Below are 16,475 nucleotides of genomic sequence, written 5' to 3'. Positions count from 1 at the left end.
GCATGGCTGTGGTGGTTCAGGAAATCAACTGCAGAACATACTGAAAACAGGCAGCACGAATCCTGCCTGTGACTGCTTTCTCTTGTGCTGATGCAATGTGCCACCTTTCAAACACAGTCCCTTAAGAGATCCAGCCCTTTTCTTTAACGCAATAGCACAAACAGCCAACACAAATGGGAATCTTCGAAACCTTGCTTTAAGCCAGACCTGTACTACCAACTGCTAATTTCTCTGGGGAAAAACAGCATGCATAAAACAAGACCTCTCTCTCTTCCCGGCACAATAACCATGAGGGCAAAGGCTGCTGGCATCAACAATTACACCAAAGTACATCACGAACAGGAGATTTTGCTCAAAGATGCAGTGGGCTATGCCAGCGTAGCCCTATCTTGCTCACATAAGCTGTGTAGCCACTCTAAGAGTTTGGCCTGAGAAGAGCACTGAGACACTGGGAAAGCTTTTCCACTCCCTGGCCTGGCTTTATGAAGGCGGGGAGGAAGGGACTCGAAAACAGGAGGAAGAATGGCAGGCAGGCAACACCAACATGCAAGAGCCATGGGGAGAACAGAAGCCTTTCCAGCACTGCTTAGCACTGTGCTGGGAACACATAGGGAGCATGCAAAGACAACCCTATAATGGGCAGCAAGCGCTGTGCAGAAAAACGTGGAGGAAAAGGTTCTGCATCTCACAGGTAAGTCTCACAAGCGTCTCACAAGCATCTCACAAGCAAGCGAGTCTTGGGCTTCCTGCAGCTAATCTGTATTTGGAGCAGAGGGCAGACACCCAGCTCCATGCTGGAAGGACATGAAGAGAGAAGGCAGTGCCAACCACAGGCCTGCAGACTCAGAGAAAAGCCATTTCATACTGCAAGCCTTTGCTCTACAAGCTTGGCACCGACTTCACGCATCTCACCCTCTTTCTGTTGCAGAGTGCGTACACACGTGTGCGTTTCTTTTTCCTTTCTTGATTTTTGTTTTTCTCCTTTTAACCAACTTTCTAGGCAATGCATCAGGCCTGCCCCCTAACTCATTACCCTGAACAAGCCAGAGGGCTGCTGACAGGATGAAGGCTGCAGGCAGAGAGCTGACTCCCAAGAAGGCCATGCTCAAGGCAGCTCCTGCACAAATCAAGTCCCCATATGGATAGAGAGGTGAGCAGTCCTTCCCAGCAACAGCCTGAGCTGCACAAGGCACAGGAGACAGGGCGAGGGCTACAGTTCCAGCCAGCAGGCACTCCCACAATGAACGAAGAGCTACCTTCAGAGAGGCCAGCTGCCCCACAGTGTGGTCCTTCAGAGCAAGAGCATCAGAACTTGCTAAGATCAAAGTGGCCGAGGGATGCAGGGACTCCCTCCCACCTCTCTCCCTTCCTGGAAATCTGCATTTCAGTTTGCAGCATACAAGCAAGCTCCAAGCTCCCCAGGTTCATTTCCAGAATAAGGAGGAACAGCAGACAGCTGTGTTGAGACCAGGCATAGGCAAACCTTCCTCTGACTCACGCAGCATCTCAGAAGCCATGGCCCATTCGGGGCTCTGCCGCTGCCTGTCCCCCCCTCAATGCCTTTTGAGCCATCAGGCAAGGCCTGGGACCCTGCAGAGCCAGTTCAGCCAGTAACAAACCTGCTCCTTTGCTTCAAAGCTCCAAGTTGGGCCTCTGTCTCCTTGTGTGAAAGGTAGCATGGAGAAGAGGCAGCAGGCTTGGCACATTGGCCAGTTGCTGCAGGACCCACTGGGAGAGGGGATGGCTCCCAGGCTCAACACTGTGGGCTGCCCAGCAAGCTCTCAGTGGCAGGAGGAGCAGGAAGCAGAGTACCCTGCCACCAAGAACTGCTTGGTTCCCAACCCCTGAAGAGGAGCACCTAGATTAAAAAAGCCTTTACAGTGCTGTCACTCAAGGACACGGAGACAAACTCCATTTTCCAAACATTCTGTTCGTCTTGCCTCATCAGCCTACCAAAAAAAGCCTCGGGGAAGATCTGGCCCCAGCTTCCAGCAATCCTTATCATCCTTGCCCATCCCTACCCATGGCAGAGCTCTCAGATGCTTTGATATGCAAATCATGCACAGTATCCATAACCAGCACTGTCTGCAATTAGCAGCGCACACAGAATATCCTACATGCAGGGCCTCCTCCCTCACGAAGCCGGCACCCCACGGCTGCGCATGCTTCACGTCAGACAACGCAGGTTGCAGCTGCCTTTCCTGGGAGCGGGAGGTGCTGCCTGCGGAGTCCTTGGGACTTCAGCATACAGCCTCACCCTGGCTGCCAGGATGGGGCACTTATAGGAAGGATGCAGGCTGGCAGGAGAGTGTCAGAGGACAGTATGGACAGGAGGGTGTCAGAGGAGACGCTGGCAGGACGCTGCAAGGCTCATCATGATCGGAGGCTCAGGGAAAGTGTAACTAGCAACAGACAAAAAGCAGGGCCTTGGCACTGCCAGCTCTCAGGCTTTTATTGCAAACCTTATGCTACCTGGGATTTTCTGACAGTTCTAGTTCCAAGAATGAAATAATGTCATGAAGATTTTTTACAAAAACAGTATTAGAAAACCCTCCCAGCAAGTTCCTAGTCCACTCTGTTGCTGAAGAAAGCTAAAAAATATAACCAAGGATATTTTAAAAACCCAGAAAGAAAAAAATTTTAGAAACTCAAACAAACAAGAAGCAAAGCACACTCAGTATTTTTCTTTTCTTGGCTCAACTCATGGCTCCAGGACAGTTCAGGATAGTCACACTGTATTCTGGTCAAAGGGCAAAAAAATTGAGCATTGCAAAGCCTCACGGCAATGTCTTCTTGACAAGAAAACCGACACCCTCAGAAAATACAGTAGCTTCAGTTCCTTCCAAGGTTATTGAAGACAGGAACAGACAAAAATAGAGCAAACTTAGTGCAACAAAACATACTTATGAGCCAAACCAGAGCCTCTTCCCAACCCCCTCAAAGGCATCTTCTTTCATGTTTATTTTGCTCTTATGGTATCCAGGCGAAGACTGTAGAATGGACTTCTCTCCCCATAAAGATAGTGTATTCCTACTACTAAAAGGCTCGAGAGGAAAAAGGCCTTTCCTAGGTAGACACCAGCTAATTGCAGTCATTAGAAGCAGTCCTTAATGCTTTGCTATTTCTGGCCTGAACAGAGTCCTCCTGGAGTCAGTTAGGAGCCGAGTGGTTGGCTTTCCACTCTCTCAGAAGCGTTAAGAGAATATAAAGCTATTAGGGACCATACAGCACGAGTGTTTGGAGGGGAGGGTACTGGTTCCTGCAATACACTTGCAAAGGCTCTGTCCCACACTCAGGTGGGGCATCTGCAGGATCATCCAAGGAGCACTTGTGCCATGCAACCCTTCAGAACCCCAAAGCACATGGTCTCCATCCAGCTGAGAGCTACCAAACCTTCTATGGACACCAGGTTGACTGCAGCCACCTTGCAGATTTTTGGCGTGATGCCTTCTTCAGCAGGTAGCTACATACAGGGCGCACTCTAGGACAGGAGATAAAAACATGGTTTGCTGATGTGGAGGGGCTGGCAATCGAGACAAGAGCAGAAAGGGGCTGCTTGGCTGCCTGGCCAGGGACACGAACCCCCTCCGACAGCCCTTCGCCAAGTATTCCAGGGTAGAAGCAGCAGGGCGGTATCAGAAACCGGCTCGACACTCCAACCCTCGAAACATCCCTGCTGCCTCGCTGCTGCTCGCCATGGCAGCGGCGCCCGGACGAGCGGCAGGGGGGGGGGGCAGCAGCTCCCCGAGCCGAGCACGCACAAAAGCGGCGAGCGCAGGCGAGACGGGGCCGGTGCCGCCCCGCGGGAAGGGGGTCGGTGACCCCCGGGGTGCTCAAACCACAGTACCCAGCAGCCGCGGAGCAGAGGGACGGCAAAGGACGGGCGCCTGTGAGGCGGAAAGAAGCCCCGGCGGGCCCTGGGGGACGGGTGGGGGAGGCCAGGCCGCCGCACGGGCGCCGCACCAGGCGCGCCCCCCGCCCCGCTCCGCCCCAAGATGGCAGCGGCGCCCCCCGCCCCGCCGCCCCCGACAAGGGCTCCGCACATCGCCTCCGGGGCCCGGCCCGGCCCGGCCTCGGCGCCACGACCGCCCCCCCCGGCAAGCACCCGCCGGGCCTAGAGAAGCCGCGGCCGCCGCGTCCCCCCGCCGCGTCCCCCCGCCGTGCCGCAGGTCCCCGCTCGCTTACCGGCGGCCGTGTCAGGCGCGGACAGGCTCCCCCTGGGCCGGGCGCTGCGGTACCGCGCTGCCCTCCGCCGCGCTCGGCAGCGAGCGGCGACTGCCTGGCTGCGCTAGGCTGGGTCCGGCGGGGCTCGGCTCGGCTCGGTCCGGCGGGGCTCGGCTGCGCTCGGCGGGGCGGGGCCCCGGCGGGGGCGGGACCCGCAGCCGCCGGCCCTGCAGCGCCGCGGGGGGCGGTGCCGCGCGTGCGCGCGGCGGGCTGCGGTCAGCGGCAGGGCGCGCGCTCCCGCCAGAGGTGCGCGCGGCGACCCCGGGAACGACGGGACGGGACGGGACGGGACGGGACGGGACGGTGGGAACGAAGTGCAGCGCAGCGCGCTGTGGTGCTGTAGCGCCTAGCAGGGCCGGTACCCGGGAGAAGGGAGGGCCCAGCGACGGGGCAATGCTGGGCCCGCGTGGCCCGGCCCGCTGGCCTTCCTCCGGCGCTGGCGCCAGGCCCTCACCCGGCCCTGCGGTCGCGCCTCTCGGGGCGCGGACAGCCCCTCTCAGCCCCCGGGCGCTGGGGCTGTGCCGTGGCCGTGCTCGCCTGTATGCTCTGCGGCGCCGGGGCTGGCCGGGCCCTACCTGTCCCCGCGTCCCGGCCCTGCCGCCCGCCCCTCGTCGGGAGCTTCTTGCGGGGTGTCCCTGATGCTCTGTGCACAGGGCCTGGAACGTGTAAACCCTAAGCGTGGGCTGCTGCTCTGAAGGGATTGAGAAACTCTGTCCCCGAAGATGCATGGGGCAAGTTTGAGTGGCACGTGACGCAGCGGAGTGGTGACACCGTGCGAAAGCAGCTGGGAGCCGGAGCCTGGGCTGTGCCGAGCGTGGAGCCTTTGTGTCGCTTGCACTCTGCAGATGGCGTGACTGAGAACAGCACCTTGTGCTCCCTTGGGCTGCAGTCCACGCCCTAGCAGTATGGCTTGGGGGAGGGAGGAGGAAAACCCAATTCTGAAACTCCTGCTCGTTTGTCCTTCAGAGAGTAGAGTTTCTTTGCTCAGAATTCATGTGGGGCTGCACTGCTGGAGTTAGGCTTGTGTGGGTACGAGTAGTCATGCAGCAAAGTTAGGACCGAAATTCCTGTGTCCTGACAAGTGTGGCATTTACTCACGTTGTGTCATGGGGACTCGGGAAGTGTGGGCACTACTTTGTGCTTTGCTGGTTGTTCTCCAAAAAGCTCCTTTGGGGGTCCTGTGACTAAGGGGAGGCAATTTGAGGGAGAAGAGCGCATGCCAGATTTCTTACAAGTGTGAATAATTCTATAGTAAAAGCAGGTGGGCAGCCAGCCTTTTTAACAGCAGTAGAGAGATGCTCATCTGAGCTGTCTTCACTTACCTGGTTCGAGAGTTCTCCAGGTTCACCTGGGAGGGTCTTGTTTGGAAGGAGAGAAACCGAGTTTAGGGAAGTTTCTGAGTGAGAAACGAGGCTTGTGTCAGCAAAGCTGCAGGTAGCTCTGTACTGCCTTGTGATGCAAACATGCCTTTCTCTCCAGGTCAGATTCCTTGTAAGCCTGAACTCTGTCATTATTAGGTGTAGCTTTATCAGGAAGGCCCAGAGCCACTACTGCTCTTTGTTCTGTGAACAACTAGCCTAGGTCTGTGGTTCTTGACTTTTTTTAATGGTTGAGCCACAGCTGCTCACCTTCTCTTCCTTCTTGTTTGTGTCATTCTTCCTGCCCCAGCTCCCCCCAACATGGTTACTGCTATCTGGGCACCTTGGTGGTTGGTTCCTGGTCACATAGGTCAGCACCGGGAACAGAACTGAGCTTGTGGCTTTCCACCATTGTCCTGTTCTTGAGACCTCAGTACTTCTAAAACTAGTAAAGATACATTTGTGAGCAGCATTAAGGTATGGGAGTGTGGCTAGTTCTCTGAATTCATATGTAATTCCAAAGGCAGAGAGGGACCTTTCTGGGCTTCACCTTGAGCCCCACAGATCACACCTGAGCAGAGCCTCTGGGGTTAATCCAGTACCTGCTCTGCAGCTCATTTCCTTTGACTTCACACAGGCAATTGTCCTCTCCGTAGCTTAATTTTGTGGGGGTGCACTGGGAATAATCCCTCCCTATTTTAGTACAGTACTGTGAATATGAATATATAGGATGGTTTTAGGTGTTTGAATACTAAAACAGTAAGTGCCATAATTACTTTACAAAAGTTGGGACTTCTGGATACTTAAAATATCAAAAGTAAGTTTTCTTTTAAAGGTATTCAGATCTCTTTTTATCTGCCATTCCTGATTGTGGTCTGGAAAATGAGGTTTGTTTTGCTTCCAAATTGTTAACACATGTACCTATAATGAGTTTCTGTTGGTAGCTTGGATCAATAAATATCCTGTTTAATAGCTAATCCTATTCATAAACAGAGTTAAAAACCACTTAATTTCTCTTTGTGAATCCTGGCCTATTTGTCTGTCATTAATGTAAAGCCAGTTATGTCTTGGTAATGAATAGCTTGTGTATTTTTAACACACAGCCCTTAATCACATTGTTTCCTTTATGAGGAGAGCTGTGAATGGATTGAGTCCCATAGTTCACATTTGTAGTTCACCCTGGCAGCTGGTCTATAAATAAACCTGCAGTGGCAGAGTAGGGGTTTAGGTATTTGCATTGCATATACTATCTTGGGTTTATTTCCTGTGTTTTAATGATGGATGACAGATGCAGTTCAAATCTTTATGGTGCCTGGAGCATGTCTGTTTTGGTCTTTTAGAAGGATAAAGGTAATGTTGGTCCCCACTGTTTGTGCAGAGCAGGCTACTACTATTAAAGTGAAGAATATTTTTCCCTGGTTTATTTTGTGTATTTGACAGCAGGCTTTTGGGTAGTAGGCCTCAGCATTTGCTTTGCAACATCCATTGGTTTTCCATGGGGCCTGTTTTTGTGGATGAGTTACTAGCAGAAAGAAGGAAAAGAAATAGCTGAATGGTTATGAGACTACAGGTCTTGGGAATATAGGGAGCAGGTGTCAGCTTCCAAACTTGTGATTAAAAAGGAGAGTAATACTCGATTGCTAGGCAACAGCACTCTTTAAAATTACCTTCACCCTAGGATGCAGGCAGGGTAGGAATGGTTTTTAGGATATGCGCCACTGATAAGACCTTGGTCAGAGCTGTTGCACTGGCCTCTTGAGTGCTCAGACACAGACCTTTTCAGTGCTCCCGTGGCCGTGTTAGTAGTGCAGATTCATGCAGACCATTCTTGTGAAGCACGTTGGTGTTTGTGCTGTAATGAAAGAGATCCTTTTCTTGTCCAAATCTCCTTGTGTTTCTTTGGAGATACTGTCACCACATAAGCCTGGGTTGGCAGTGAAAGGAGAAGTCCCAGTCTTGTGTTTTGCCACCAGCATTCACGTGGCTGCAGGTTGAGTTGGATCAGGGAACTGATCTAGCTGAAAACTGTCTGATTTACATAAGTGCTAAAGCCAGCATAAGGGAGGTGCTGGAAATGTGTGATGGGGGGACACAGGTCTTCCTTTCTTCGTACTCTGTGCCCTGATGTTCATTCAAAGTGAGTACGTAATCCTGCTCTGCTTATCTGGAAGATGCCCTTGCTTTATATCAGTTCCCTGAGGCGATCTACTCATGTGTTTGCACACATTTGACGAAAATACTGTACGTGGCCCAATTCTGTTAGCTGGGATGAAGTTTTCCAGAATTTCTCCATTCAAAAACAACTCAAAATTGCAGTAAATATAAGTTAGCTCTTTAATATGAAGAAAAAATAGTGAAGGTGATAGCTTTAGCACTTCAAAATGGTGCAGTGGATAAATAACTTCCAGAGGTTTATAACTGGTGAAGAGTTCTTTGTTGTGCAGTATTGGAATTTGATGTCAGTCTGTTGCATTTTATGCGGTAAGACTGAAGGGCCCTTGAGAAGAGAGTGTTTACTGCAGCAGGTTATTGTGTACTCAGACTTATTCAATGAAGTAGAAATTGGGTCATTTTAGTGAATATTTGATTAACAAATTCTTCACCCCTTTCTGAATCTTACTCTGAGCTCTTGTCTGAGGTCTGTGCTAACTTTTAACAGATATATGGAGAGGGGCCAAGTGTCTCTGTGATGCTGATTTTAAAAAATTAGTCTAACTATGAGATAGAGCCACTGCAGCAGGGTAGGAACTGGGAGAGAGATTTCTCTGCACAGTTCTTTATCGCTGCTTTGGTGCAGCTATAAGTGGTCAATGTTATATCAATCTTTGTGTTAGGCCTCTCATTTGAGGATAGTGTCCATTTAAATACTGCTTTTGCCTAGCATGAACAACTTGGGAATTAATCCTGCTTGAGCAGGAGATTGGACTAGGTGACCTCCGAAAGTCCCTTCCAAGATAAATCCTTGGTCTGGGATGTATTAGTGACTAAGTACTAAGCAGTGGTGGTGTTTTGCCTGTCCCAGGGTTTTGTGGGCTGCACTCCTGTGTCACTTGGGTAATACTGACAGCAGACTACTGGGAATTCTTGCAAATTTTCCTGTGCTTGAAGGTTAAGGTGTTACTCTTCCCATACACCCCTGAGCACTGAAACCTGATGACCTGGGGAGAGCCACCTTCAGAAGCATACTCGAGTCACATGCATTCCCCGTGCCTGTGCTAAGTGCAGCCTCTGAGCCTTTTTAAGGCCTACTGGTGTGAGGCAACATGTGCACTGGGAAGGAGAAAAGCGCCAGGGGCGCTGGGGCCGATGGCTGTCATCGATTTATAGAGGGTCTTTAATTTTGGCACCACCTCGCAGTGTTCGTGTGGCAGCACCGAGTGTGACAGAGTGAAGGGCCTCTGTACCCTTTGGAGTTTAGTTATTTAGTAATTAGCCACTTCACAGAGGGGAGAACTGAGGGCAGGAGAGATGAAGGTCACAGCCACAAGAGGGAGCAAGTTGGGACTGGGTCTGATTGAGGAGCATCTGGAGACAGACCCAAACTATTGGCTGTTCAGTTCTAGAAAGGAAACTGGCATGTTATGATAGCTGAAGTTATGATTCATTCTTTGTGAACCCACTTGCACCTTTGAATGCTGTACTCGATGCCACAGATGCATTTTTCTCTTCACTCCACCCTGAACCTTCCTGCTAATTGGAAGCATCCCCCCTGTTTACTAAGTTCCTAACAAGATGCTTCATACCCAATAATCAATCATGTGAAGTTTCTTAGCTTGTGACACATCCTAACGTGCCGAGAAATAATTCTTAGCTAAGAAAGGGGTACTGAGTCATCTGGAAAAATAAACAGTCCTTGGACATTTAATGCTCTTGATGCTTCTGCTGGTAGTTTTGTAACTTCAAACCTTCACTGCTGCCATAGGGTAGAAAAAACCAGTGACTCCACCCAGGATTTAGGAGTGAGTTCAGGGTTTAGGCAGCACTTTAGGACATTTTAGATGTGCCTTTAGCATATCTGGCTATGCTGGTCCTGATGTTGCTGTCCCTTTGACAGCACGTGCCTGTGCGTGCCTTGCCATGAGCCAGCAGACCTCTCCTATTGGTCTTATATAGTGGTGAGGATGAGCAGACCCATCCTCTCCAGCCACCAAGGCCACCCTGCCTGCCAGGAAAATAGAGACAGCTGACAGTAGCAGCTGGACTCCCCAAAAAGCATCCATCAAGGACACCAGAGAGGCTGACTTGCTGCTGCTTGTTTGGGTTTTGTATGGGGATCCAGATGCTCAGTGTGATTCTCAAGGAAGTAGGAGCAGTATTACCTTCTGGATTTGAATTTCATATGGGGAGACAGTACACCTAAGAGCAGAACAAGACAATGGCAGACTGTGGGCTTAAGCAAGTCAACATAGTTGAATTTGCTCAGAAATCCAAGCAGCAGCAAGGCCCAGGTATTGGACCTTGGTTGGCAGCAGAGCTCTAAATGCCCCAGGGCCTTGCTGTCATTAGGATCATGCAGCTAGGTAAGGAGCTGTGGCATAAACACAGCCTTTTTGGAGTCTCATTTCAGAGAGGGGACAGTGTGGGAAAGCTCTGAACTCATTTGATGATCTACCCCACAGAAAAGTGGCTTTGTTTAGTAAATAAATCTAAGCTTTGGCTGTTGCTGTTCTCTTCCAAACCTGCCTGCATGACAGGCGAGATGGTTTGCCACACGTGTACTTTGCTCAGGAAATGCTGCTCAAAGCTGTTGTGGTGCACATCTCTCGTGCTTCTCATCTTGCTCTCAGGTAACACTTGCTTTGTAGAAAAGCTGCCAAGTAAGCAAATGCACTGGAGGAAAAAACAATGAAAGAGGGAGTGAAGATTTAGGCTGGACTTGGTTGTAATAAGAAGAGCTGTGGCATCGTCTGTCGGAAGGCTCTGGTTATTTTCTTCTCTCTAAAGAAGCTAAGCTTTGTTTTTAAAATAAAAGTCAAGAAAATGGCTTTCTGATGTATTGCTATAGTTTGGCCCAAAACTCATCAAAACTGGCAAAGAGAGATATGAGGTCAATGGATTTTTAATGTTTGCTTTAGAAAGGAGAGAAGCAGAGTCTGTGTTGGTTACACTGCCAAGGTCACAGCAGTACTGTCACATGACAGTAGTTACAGTCAGGTGGAAAGTCTTAGCTGTACCTGAGCTGGCCTGAAAGAAGACTGGCTTTAGATCTATGTTTTCTCCCTTCACTTGGATCTGCCAGCATAACCGCTTGGGTCAGTGCTTCCTAATGATGTCTGGGAAAGTGATCCAGGTTCAGATAAGCCTTTGTGACTGTGCATGCAAGCTGGTCCCCATAGTCTGACAGAATGAGGTTAGGAAACTGCTGTAGATGTAGTCAGGTGTAGTCAGGGTGTGGTACTCAGTCTGAGGTTACCCCTGTAACCCAACTCAGCTGCATTCGGGGTGGTGTTTTGCTCTGAGTTGAGTGAGCACTGTAAAGTTACAGGGAACTGTTTCCCCTGGGCAGCCTGAACAGGGCAAGATTGGCAGCAGTGATGCTGTGGTCTGCAAACACAGCCTGCTAAACACCTTTATATGCTAAGAGGGAGCATGCCCTCACCAGCAGAGCTCTGACTTGTTTCTTGTCTGGCAAATGGGTTTTTAAAGCTCTGATGCCAGTCTGCAGACTATCTCGGGATTTTTGCTTGGTTTTGTAGGTAACCCTGGTAGCATTTACAAGTAATTGTGATGGCTTTTACTGGACACCACAGCCACTAAACTAGTTTATATCTGAAATTCTGAACCTGCTTCTTGTTACATGATTCACAGTGCACACAGAAGGGCCCTTACCTTTGTGCATAGGAAACTGCAATGCAGTGATACTGAATCCAGCTTTGTAGTATACATGTCTGAATTACACTGCCTCCTGAAGTCAGGCAGGGGTTGTAGATCTGCTTTGTAGCATGCTGTGGACGCTGCTACCACTCTCTGCTGTGGATTGCAGCCTTTAAATAAGTGCTGAGGCTCTGGTGTGTGATTCACGTAAAGGAAAGGAAGCAAACCAAATTCCATCCATTTTCCAGAGTTCATAATTCTCTTCTTTCTTATGCAGGTTTGTTACCAGAATCCACATGGCTCTCTTGAATAGACGATTGGTTTTATCCTTAACCCATCTAAGCAGTGCGGTGCTCCAGCGACAGTTCAGGTAATCTTCAGATTTTGCTTTTGTTTTCTTCAGAGCATTTCCTGATTGAAAGAGATGCTGTTAAGTAGGTCAAGCATAAGATACAGTATTTGTAATTCAAATGAATAATATAATAAATAAACAAAAAAATCTCAGAGTTGTCCCTTCACTTGAAGGTTGAAAAGTAGGCCCAAACACTACTTTTATAGATTCCTGGCAGTCTGAACTCTGCATTTTCATATGTAGGGAGGCTTTTAGGCATTTGAGAGCAATGCATGGGCCTGCAAGCAGAAGTTGAAAGTGTCTGTGTTTCTGATGGAAGTGCAAAAAAGCCAGCTCCTGCTGATGCAGACCCAGTTACATCCTTAAAATTATTCAAGAGTTTATCATTACAGTTATTTAGAACAAAAATAATCAGAAAAATTACTTTCTCATACTTTAACAGTGTCTATTTTGTTATTTTTCTTTAGTTTCTTGTTCCAGGCTCAAGGCATTTAAAGCTTCTTAAATTTATGGACTTCATATTTTACAATACCTTGTACAAAGCTTAGAGCGTAATCCCACAGTACACTCATCTGGTATGGTGAATCTCTAGCATATAACTCTTTGAAAGATGAGGGCTTCAGTTTAAAGGATGAGAATAGTAATTCCCGTGACTGTGGTCTAGAGAGGGGATTAAGACAATGCTCAGGGCTAGGTTGTGTGATAGTCCCAGGAGCTAACTCGAGGAGGTGACCAAGTCTTCCTGGCTTTCTCTGTAAGTGGGCTGCATGAGAGCATTGGCCAGTAGACATTTAAAGCATACATAAGAGACAGCAAGACTGAGGTGAAGTCCAGTCCATAGAGATAAGCAGGACTTCAGCATTCTTAATGGGGAAACCTTTCTTTTGGGGTGGAGTTTTGCTCCAAAACCATGGCAAAAATGAAGAAAGAAGGAAAAGAAAAAGTACTCCTGCATAGCTCTTTGCTACTTCTATGTTATACACTCAGTCCCACCAAGGTTTTCCCTTCTCCTTCCTGTGACAACACTTCTCCCTTTCCAGCCTCCTCCCTTCTGTCTCCCCTGCTGTGCAGCCACAGACAGCAGGCAGACGAGAGTGTGGTATACCACAGTCCCTGCCAGTGGTTGGAATGGGAGGGAGTGGCTGCTTGCAGAGGTGAGTGACTTTTGAGAGAGACAGGAAAGCAAGGGTATGCCTCTGCTGCAGAAAACAGATCTTGTAAGGCAGCGCTTGACCTCTGGAGCAGTTAGACTAACACAAACCGACTCAGCTGGCCTTCCCTCACTGCGTGTAAAAATATCTGCTTCAACTCATGTCCATCCACACTAGGTTTGGTGCTTGTCTTCTAGGCAGCTTTGCAAATACAGGCCCTTCGTCTTCCAGAAGGGATAATGGTCCCTATTAGTCTTTATTTACTGTACAAGCTTCTGCTCTGAAAAACAAGGTGAATGATTAGGTTGATTCCATATGCTGTCTCCTGAGTAGTTCAGCTGACAGCAGGTTGGCATTCCTGCAGCTCTGGCCAGCACGTTTCTATACCTTAATGCAAAGCAGTTGTTCAGCAGTAGAAAGGATCTTCCTGCTTTTCCAGTGGTCTGTGTTTGGGTGTCCTTTGAAGAGAAGCAACAAATCATTTAAGTGTGAGCTCACTGAGTAAAAGAGTAGTGGTTTCTGTAAGGGAGTTTATTCCTGCTGTTCTCAAGCATATTCTGAGTCAGATCTAACTATTTAGTATTGCGCAGTTTATTTCTGTTGTTCTTTGCTTCTGATAATCCCACAGAGCAAACAGATACAGAAGAGACTGTATCTTTCTGGATTCCTCCCACATGGGGAAGGCGATGATCTCTTAGATTCTAGTCGGTGACGGCTTAGCACAGCCACAGCAGGTCCTCAGAGATCTTAGTGAGAGTAGAATAAAATGGGAGACCCTCACAGACTTCACTGAAAAGAAGATTGGTCATAAAAGTCCTTATTGCTGGGGAATGCGTACAAGATTGAAAGAGCCTGACTTGAGTCTTAGCTTCCTGCAGGCTGTTTGTAACAGAAGCAAGCACATTTTTTTGCTTGTAAATTGAGGTTGAATCATCTGCAGTTGCTAAAGAGCCCATGAAATGCAAGCCACTCTTCACGCCATCTTTTAGTCGTGTTTCAGAGGAGAACGGTCGTTTTATGTTTGACATTTAGTGACGAGTGTGCAAAGCCCAAAGTAGCATCTGGCTTTCAAAGAGCACATTGAATGCAGTCAATGTGTCACCCATATGGTATGTATTTATTGCTGGCGCCTTCCGAGTGGTTTGTATAATGACAAGATTCTGTGCCGAGTTTGCCCTTTCTCCCCAAGGATTATTGAGGAGATCTGTCTCTCATTCTTTCCTGTCTTATGCTAGTACCACTGGAGCATGCCGAGCAATACAGAAACTCACCCGCGTGCGAGTGGTGGACAACAGCGCCTTGGGGAACACGTCCTACCACCGGCCACCAAAATGTATCCACGTGTATAACAAGACCGGAGTTGGCAAAGTAGGAGATACAATCCTTCTGGCTATCAAAGGAGAAAAGAAGAAAGCTTTAATTGTAGGGCACAAGATGCCTGGCCCCACCATGACGCCTAGATTTGATTCCAACAATGTGGTACTCATAGAAGATAACGGAAATCCAATCGGGACTAGGATAAAAACACCAATACCCTATCTCCTGCGAAAGAAAGAAGGCGAGTTCTCCAAAGTATTGGCCATTGCCCGCAACTTTGTATGAAAGCTAGGAGAGTTCTTTAGCAATCCTGTTATATCCTTTCATACAGTACATGTTACTTGGTCCTTCTTTACAAACTGATGAAACATGAAAAAGTTGAGGTTCATCAAGAGTCTCTCCTATTTAAGAATTACAAGCAACTAGTTTAAATGTTGAAATAGTTTCTTTTTCTCCAAAAGAAGGTTGATTTATTTCACAGAACGTCTGCAGTTTGTTTGGGAAATGGTCCTTCACCCTTACTGTTCCTGTGGTGTTAATTTGGTCTGTCATCATTAAAACGAGAACGTGAAAATCCTTGTTCTGTACTGCTTATGCTCTCTTTTCCCTATTTCTGCCTTTCCCAGTTCCCTACGAGCAAGACACAAAGTTCAGTCTCTGGTCCAGTGACACTGGGGTCAACAAAATGGATTCACAAGTAATAGGGTAGGAGAGATACAAAATGAACTATTGGTGCCTTGGGCACATTCAGTAAGATTAGTTTCTATGTTTTTTCCTAAGAAAAGTATTTAGGAGGAATCAGAATCAGGAGAGCATGGTGGCCTACAACTTCAGCAGCGTGTGGCTGAACAGGGCATGCCAGACATCGGGAAGCAGAGGTAGGAAGGGGAGCTGAATGGAGTGGGTTTGAAGTGCATCCTGTGCTCTCCACCTGACCAACCTCTGAAAATTGTGTTCTCCGATTAATGCAAGGGCTGGGTTCAGATTGAAAGGTCCACAGAAAGAACCTTCCTTTTGTATTCCTTTTTGGGACAGTTGTCAGACATTGTCTGTGATGTTATTTGGTGAGACTGGCTGTTGTCCAGCTTCTTAAGCTCAGGTACAACAGCAGGCAAATGCTAGTGTTGCTTTCAGGGCCAGCTGTGATCCAGGAGCCAAACAGCTGTGTTTCTGTGGAGCTGAGCAGAGAAACTTCGTGCTCGTGGCCGGTAAAGGGACATTGGGGCAGAGCAGTCCTAGATAGAGCAGTGCTGGGGAAGAGGGTGCAGGGGGTGCAGTCAGCAGGAGTCTGGCCAGCTTCAGGCCATCGAGCTGACTCCTCACAGGTCTGGTGGCTGTGGTAGCTGGCTCTGCCTTGCCCTTCTCTTGTGCTGGGAAAGCTCCTTACCTTGGCACTACGTTGCCCCCAGTGTGAAGATCTGAAGAGTGCAGTGCTGAGCTATTCCACACTCCACACCAGATGTACATCCTTGCAGATGTATCTCCCCCATGCTTCCCACTGTGAAATCCACATCACGCATGGAAAAGGCAAGTCCTGGATCCCTTTGAACTCCATTATTCCAGGTAATGCACAAAAGATGATACTATAATTTCAGTATTAACCTCTAAGTTAATGGCACTGTCCCACTTAGTAAAACTTCTCTGTGAACTCAGTTCTGTGGCAAAACAGAATTATCTGCTGCCAGCAGCATGTTCCTTGTTTGCTGTTGTCCATGGACCAGGGAACATTGGGTCTGCTGCTCTGAGTCCTCTGAGCCCTGTGGGCATTGCCTTTAAGCCCTCAGCCTGCGTCCTACATAGGTGTCTGCCCACTGGAATAGCAGCAGAGCAGATGCTCACCTGAAGTCAGTGTTTCCAGCCTATCTGAGTGCAGTCAACTTCCAGAACTGTCCATGCTCAGAGGAGGTGTTTATGCTACTTTTTTAAGTGGGACAGTGAACAAACTCTGCGTGCCAGTCACCACGATAAGCATGACTGGCCTCCCTCCCTTGGGTGGGGTTTGCTTCTGCGTCACAGGGGCATGGCACAGCCTGATGTCTCAGACATTATCCATTGCCTTTTTCCCTGGTTAAATTTGTTCCTGGGTCAGCATGGGATGCTCCTGGTGCTCTTTTTTATTTTTTTGGGATAAACACTGGCACCAGCAAGGGCTGAAGGGTGCTGAATCTTTCTGAGTTTGGCTAAGAGGTGGGAAAGGCAGCATTGTGCCCTGCCATCAGTGGATAAATCTTCACAGCCCACTTCAGGTGTGGTTTTTAG

General features: G+C 48.8%; 2 protein-coding genes across 3 annotated transcripts in view; one reads left to right on the top strand and one right to left on the bottom strand.

Annotated features, from left to right (window-relative positions):
• The window catches only part of TMEM63B (transmembrane protein 63B), a 47,924-nt gene extending 43,615 nt beyond the window's left edge, over positions 1 to 4,309 (bottom strand). Inside the window, exon 1 of one of the 2 annotated variants that reach the window (XM_027681926.1) lies at positions 4,186 to 4,309. The gene's annotated coding sequence lies outside the window, so the exon portion shown is untranslated. The remainder of the gene's footprint in view (positions 1 to 4,185) is intronic. The other variant, XM_027681927.1, reaches the window with a different exon arrangement.
• A 102-nt stretch (positions 4,310 to 4,411) lies between these two features.
• MRPL14 (mitochondrial ribosomal protein L14) lies at positions 4,412 to 14,792 on the top strand. Its single transcript, XM_027681928.1, has 3 exons — positions 4,412 to 4,470; positions 11,674 to 11,766; positions 14,135 to 14,792. The coding sequence occupies exons 2-3, from the start codon at positions 11,693 to 11,695 to the stop codon at positions 14,499 to 14,501; spliced, it is 441 nt and encodes a 146-aa protein (XP_027537729.1). The 5' UTR covers positions 4,412 to 4,470; positions 11,674 to 11,692; the 3' UTR covers positions 14,502 to 14,792.
• Positions 14,793 to 16,475: the final 1,683 nt, after the last annotated feature.

The sequence above is a fragment of the Neopelma chrysocephalum genome, unplaced genomic scaffold, assembly GCF_003984885.1.
Source record: "Neopelma chrysocephalum unplaced genomic scaffold, ASM398488v2 Primary Assembly neopelma1_61b, whole genome shotgun sequence".
In the NCBI taxonomy this organism is placed as follows: Eukaryota; Metazoa; Chordata; class Aves; order Passeriformes; family Pipridae; genus Neopelma; species Neopelma chrysocephalum.
The sequence above is the reverse complement of the archived record's forward strand: the minus strand, read 5'-3'. Positions and strand labels throughout refer to the sequence as shown.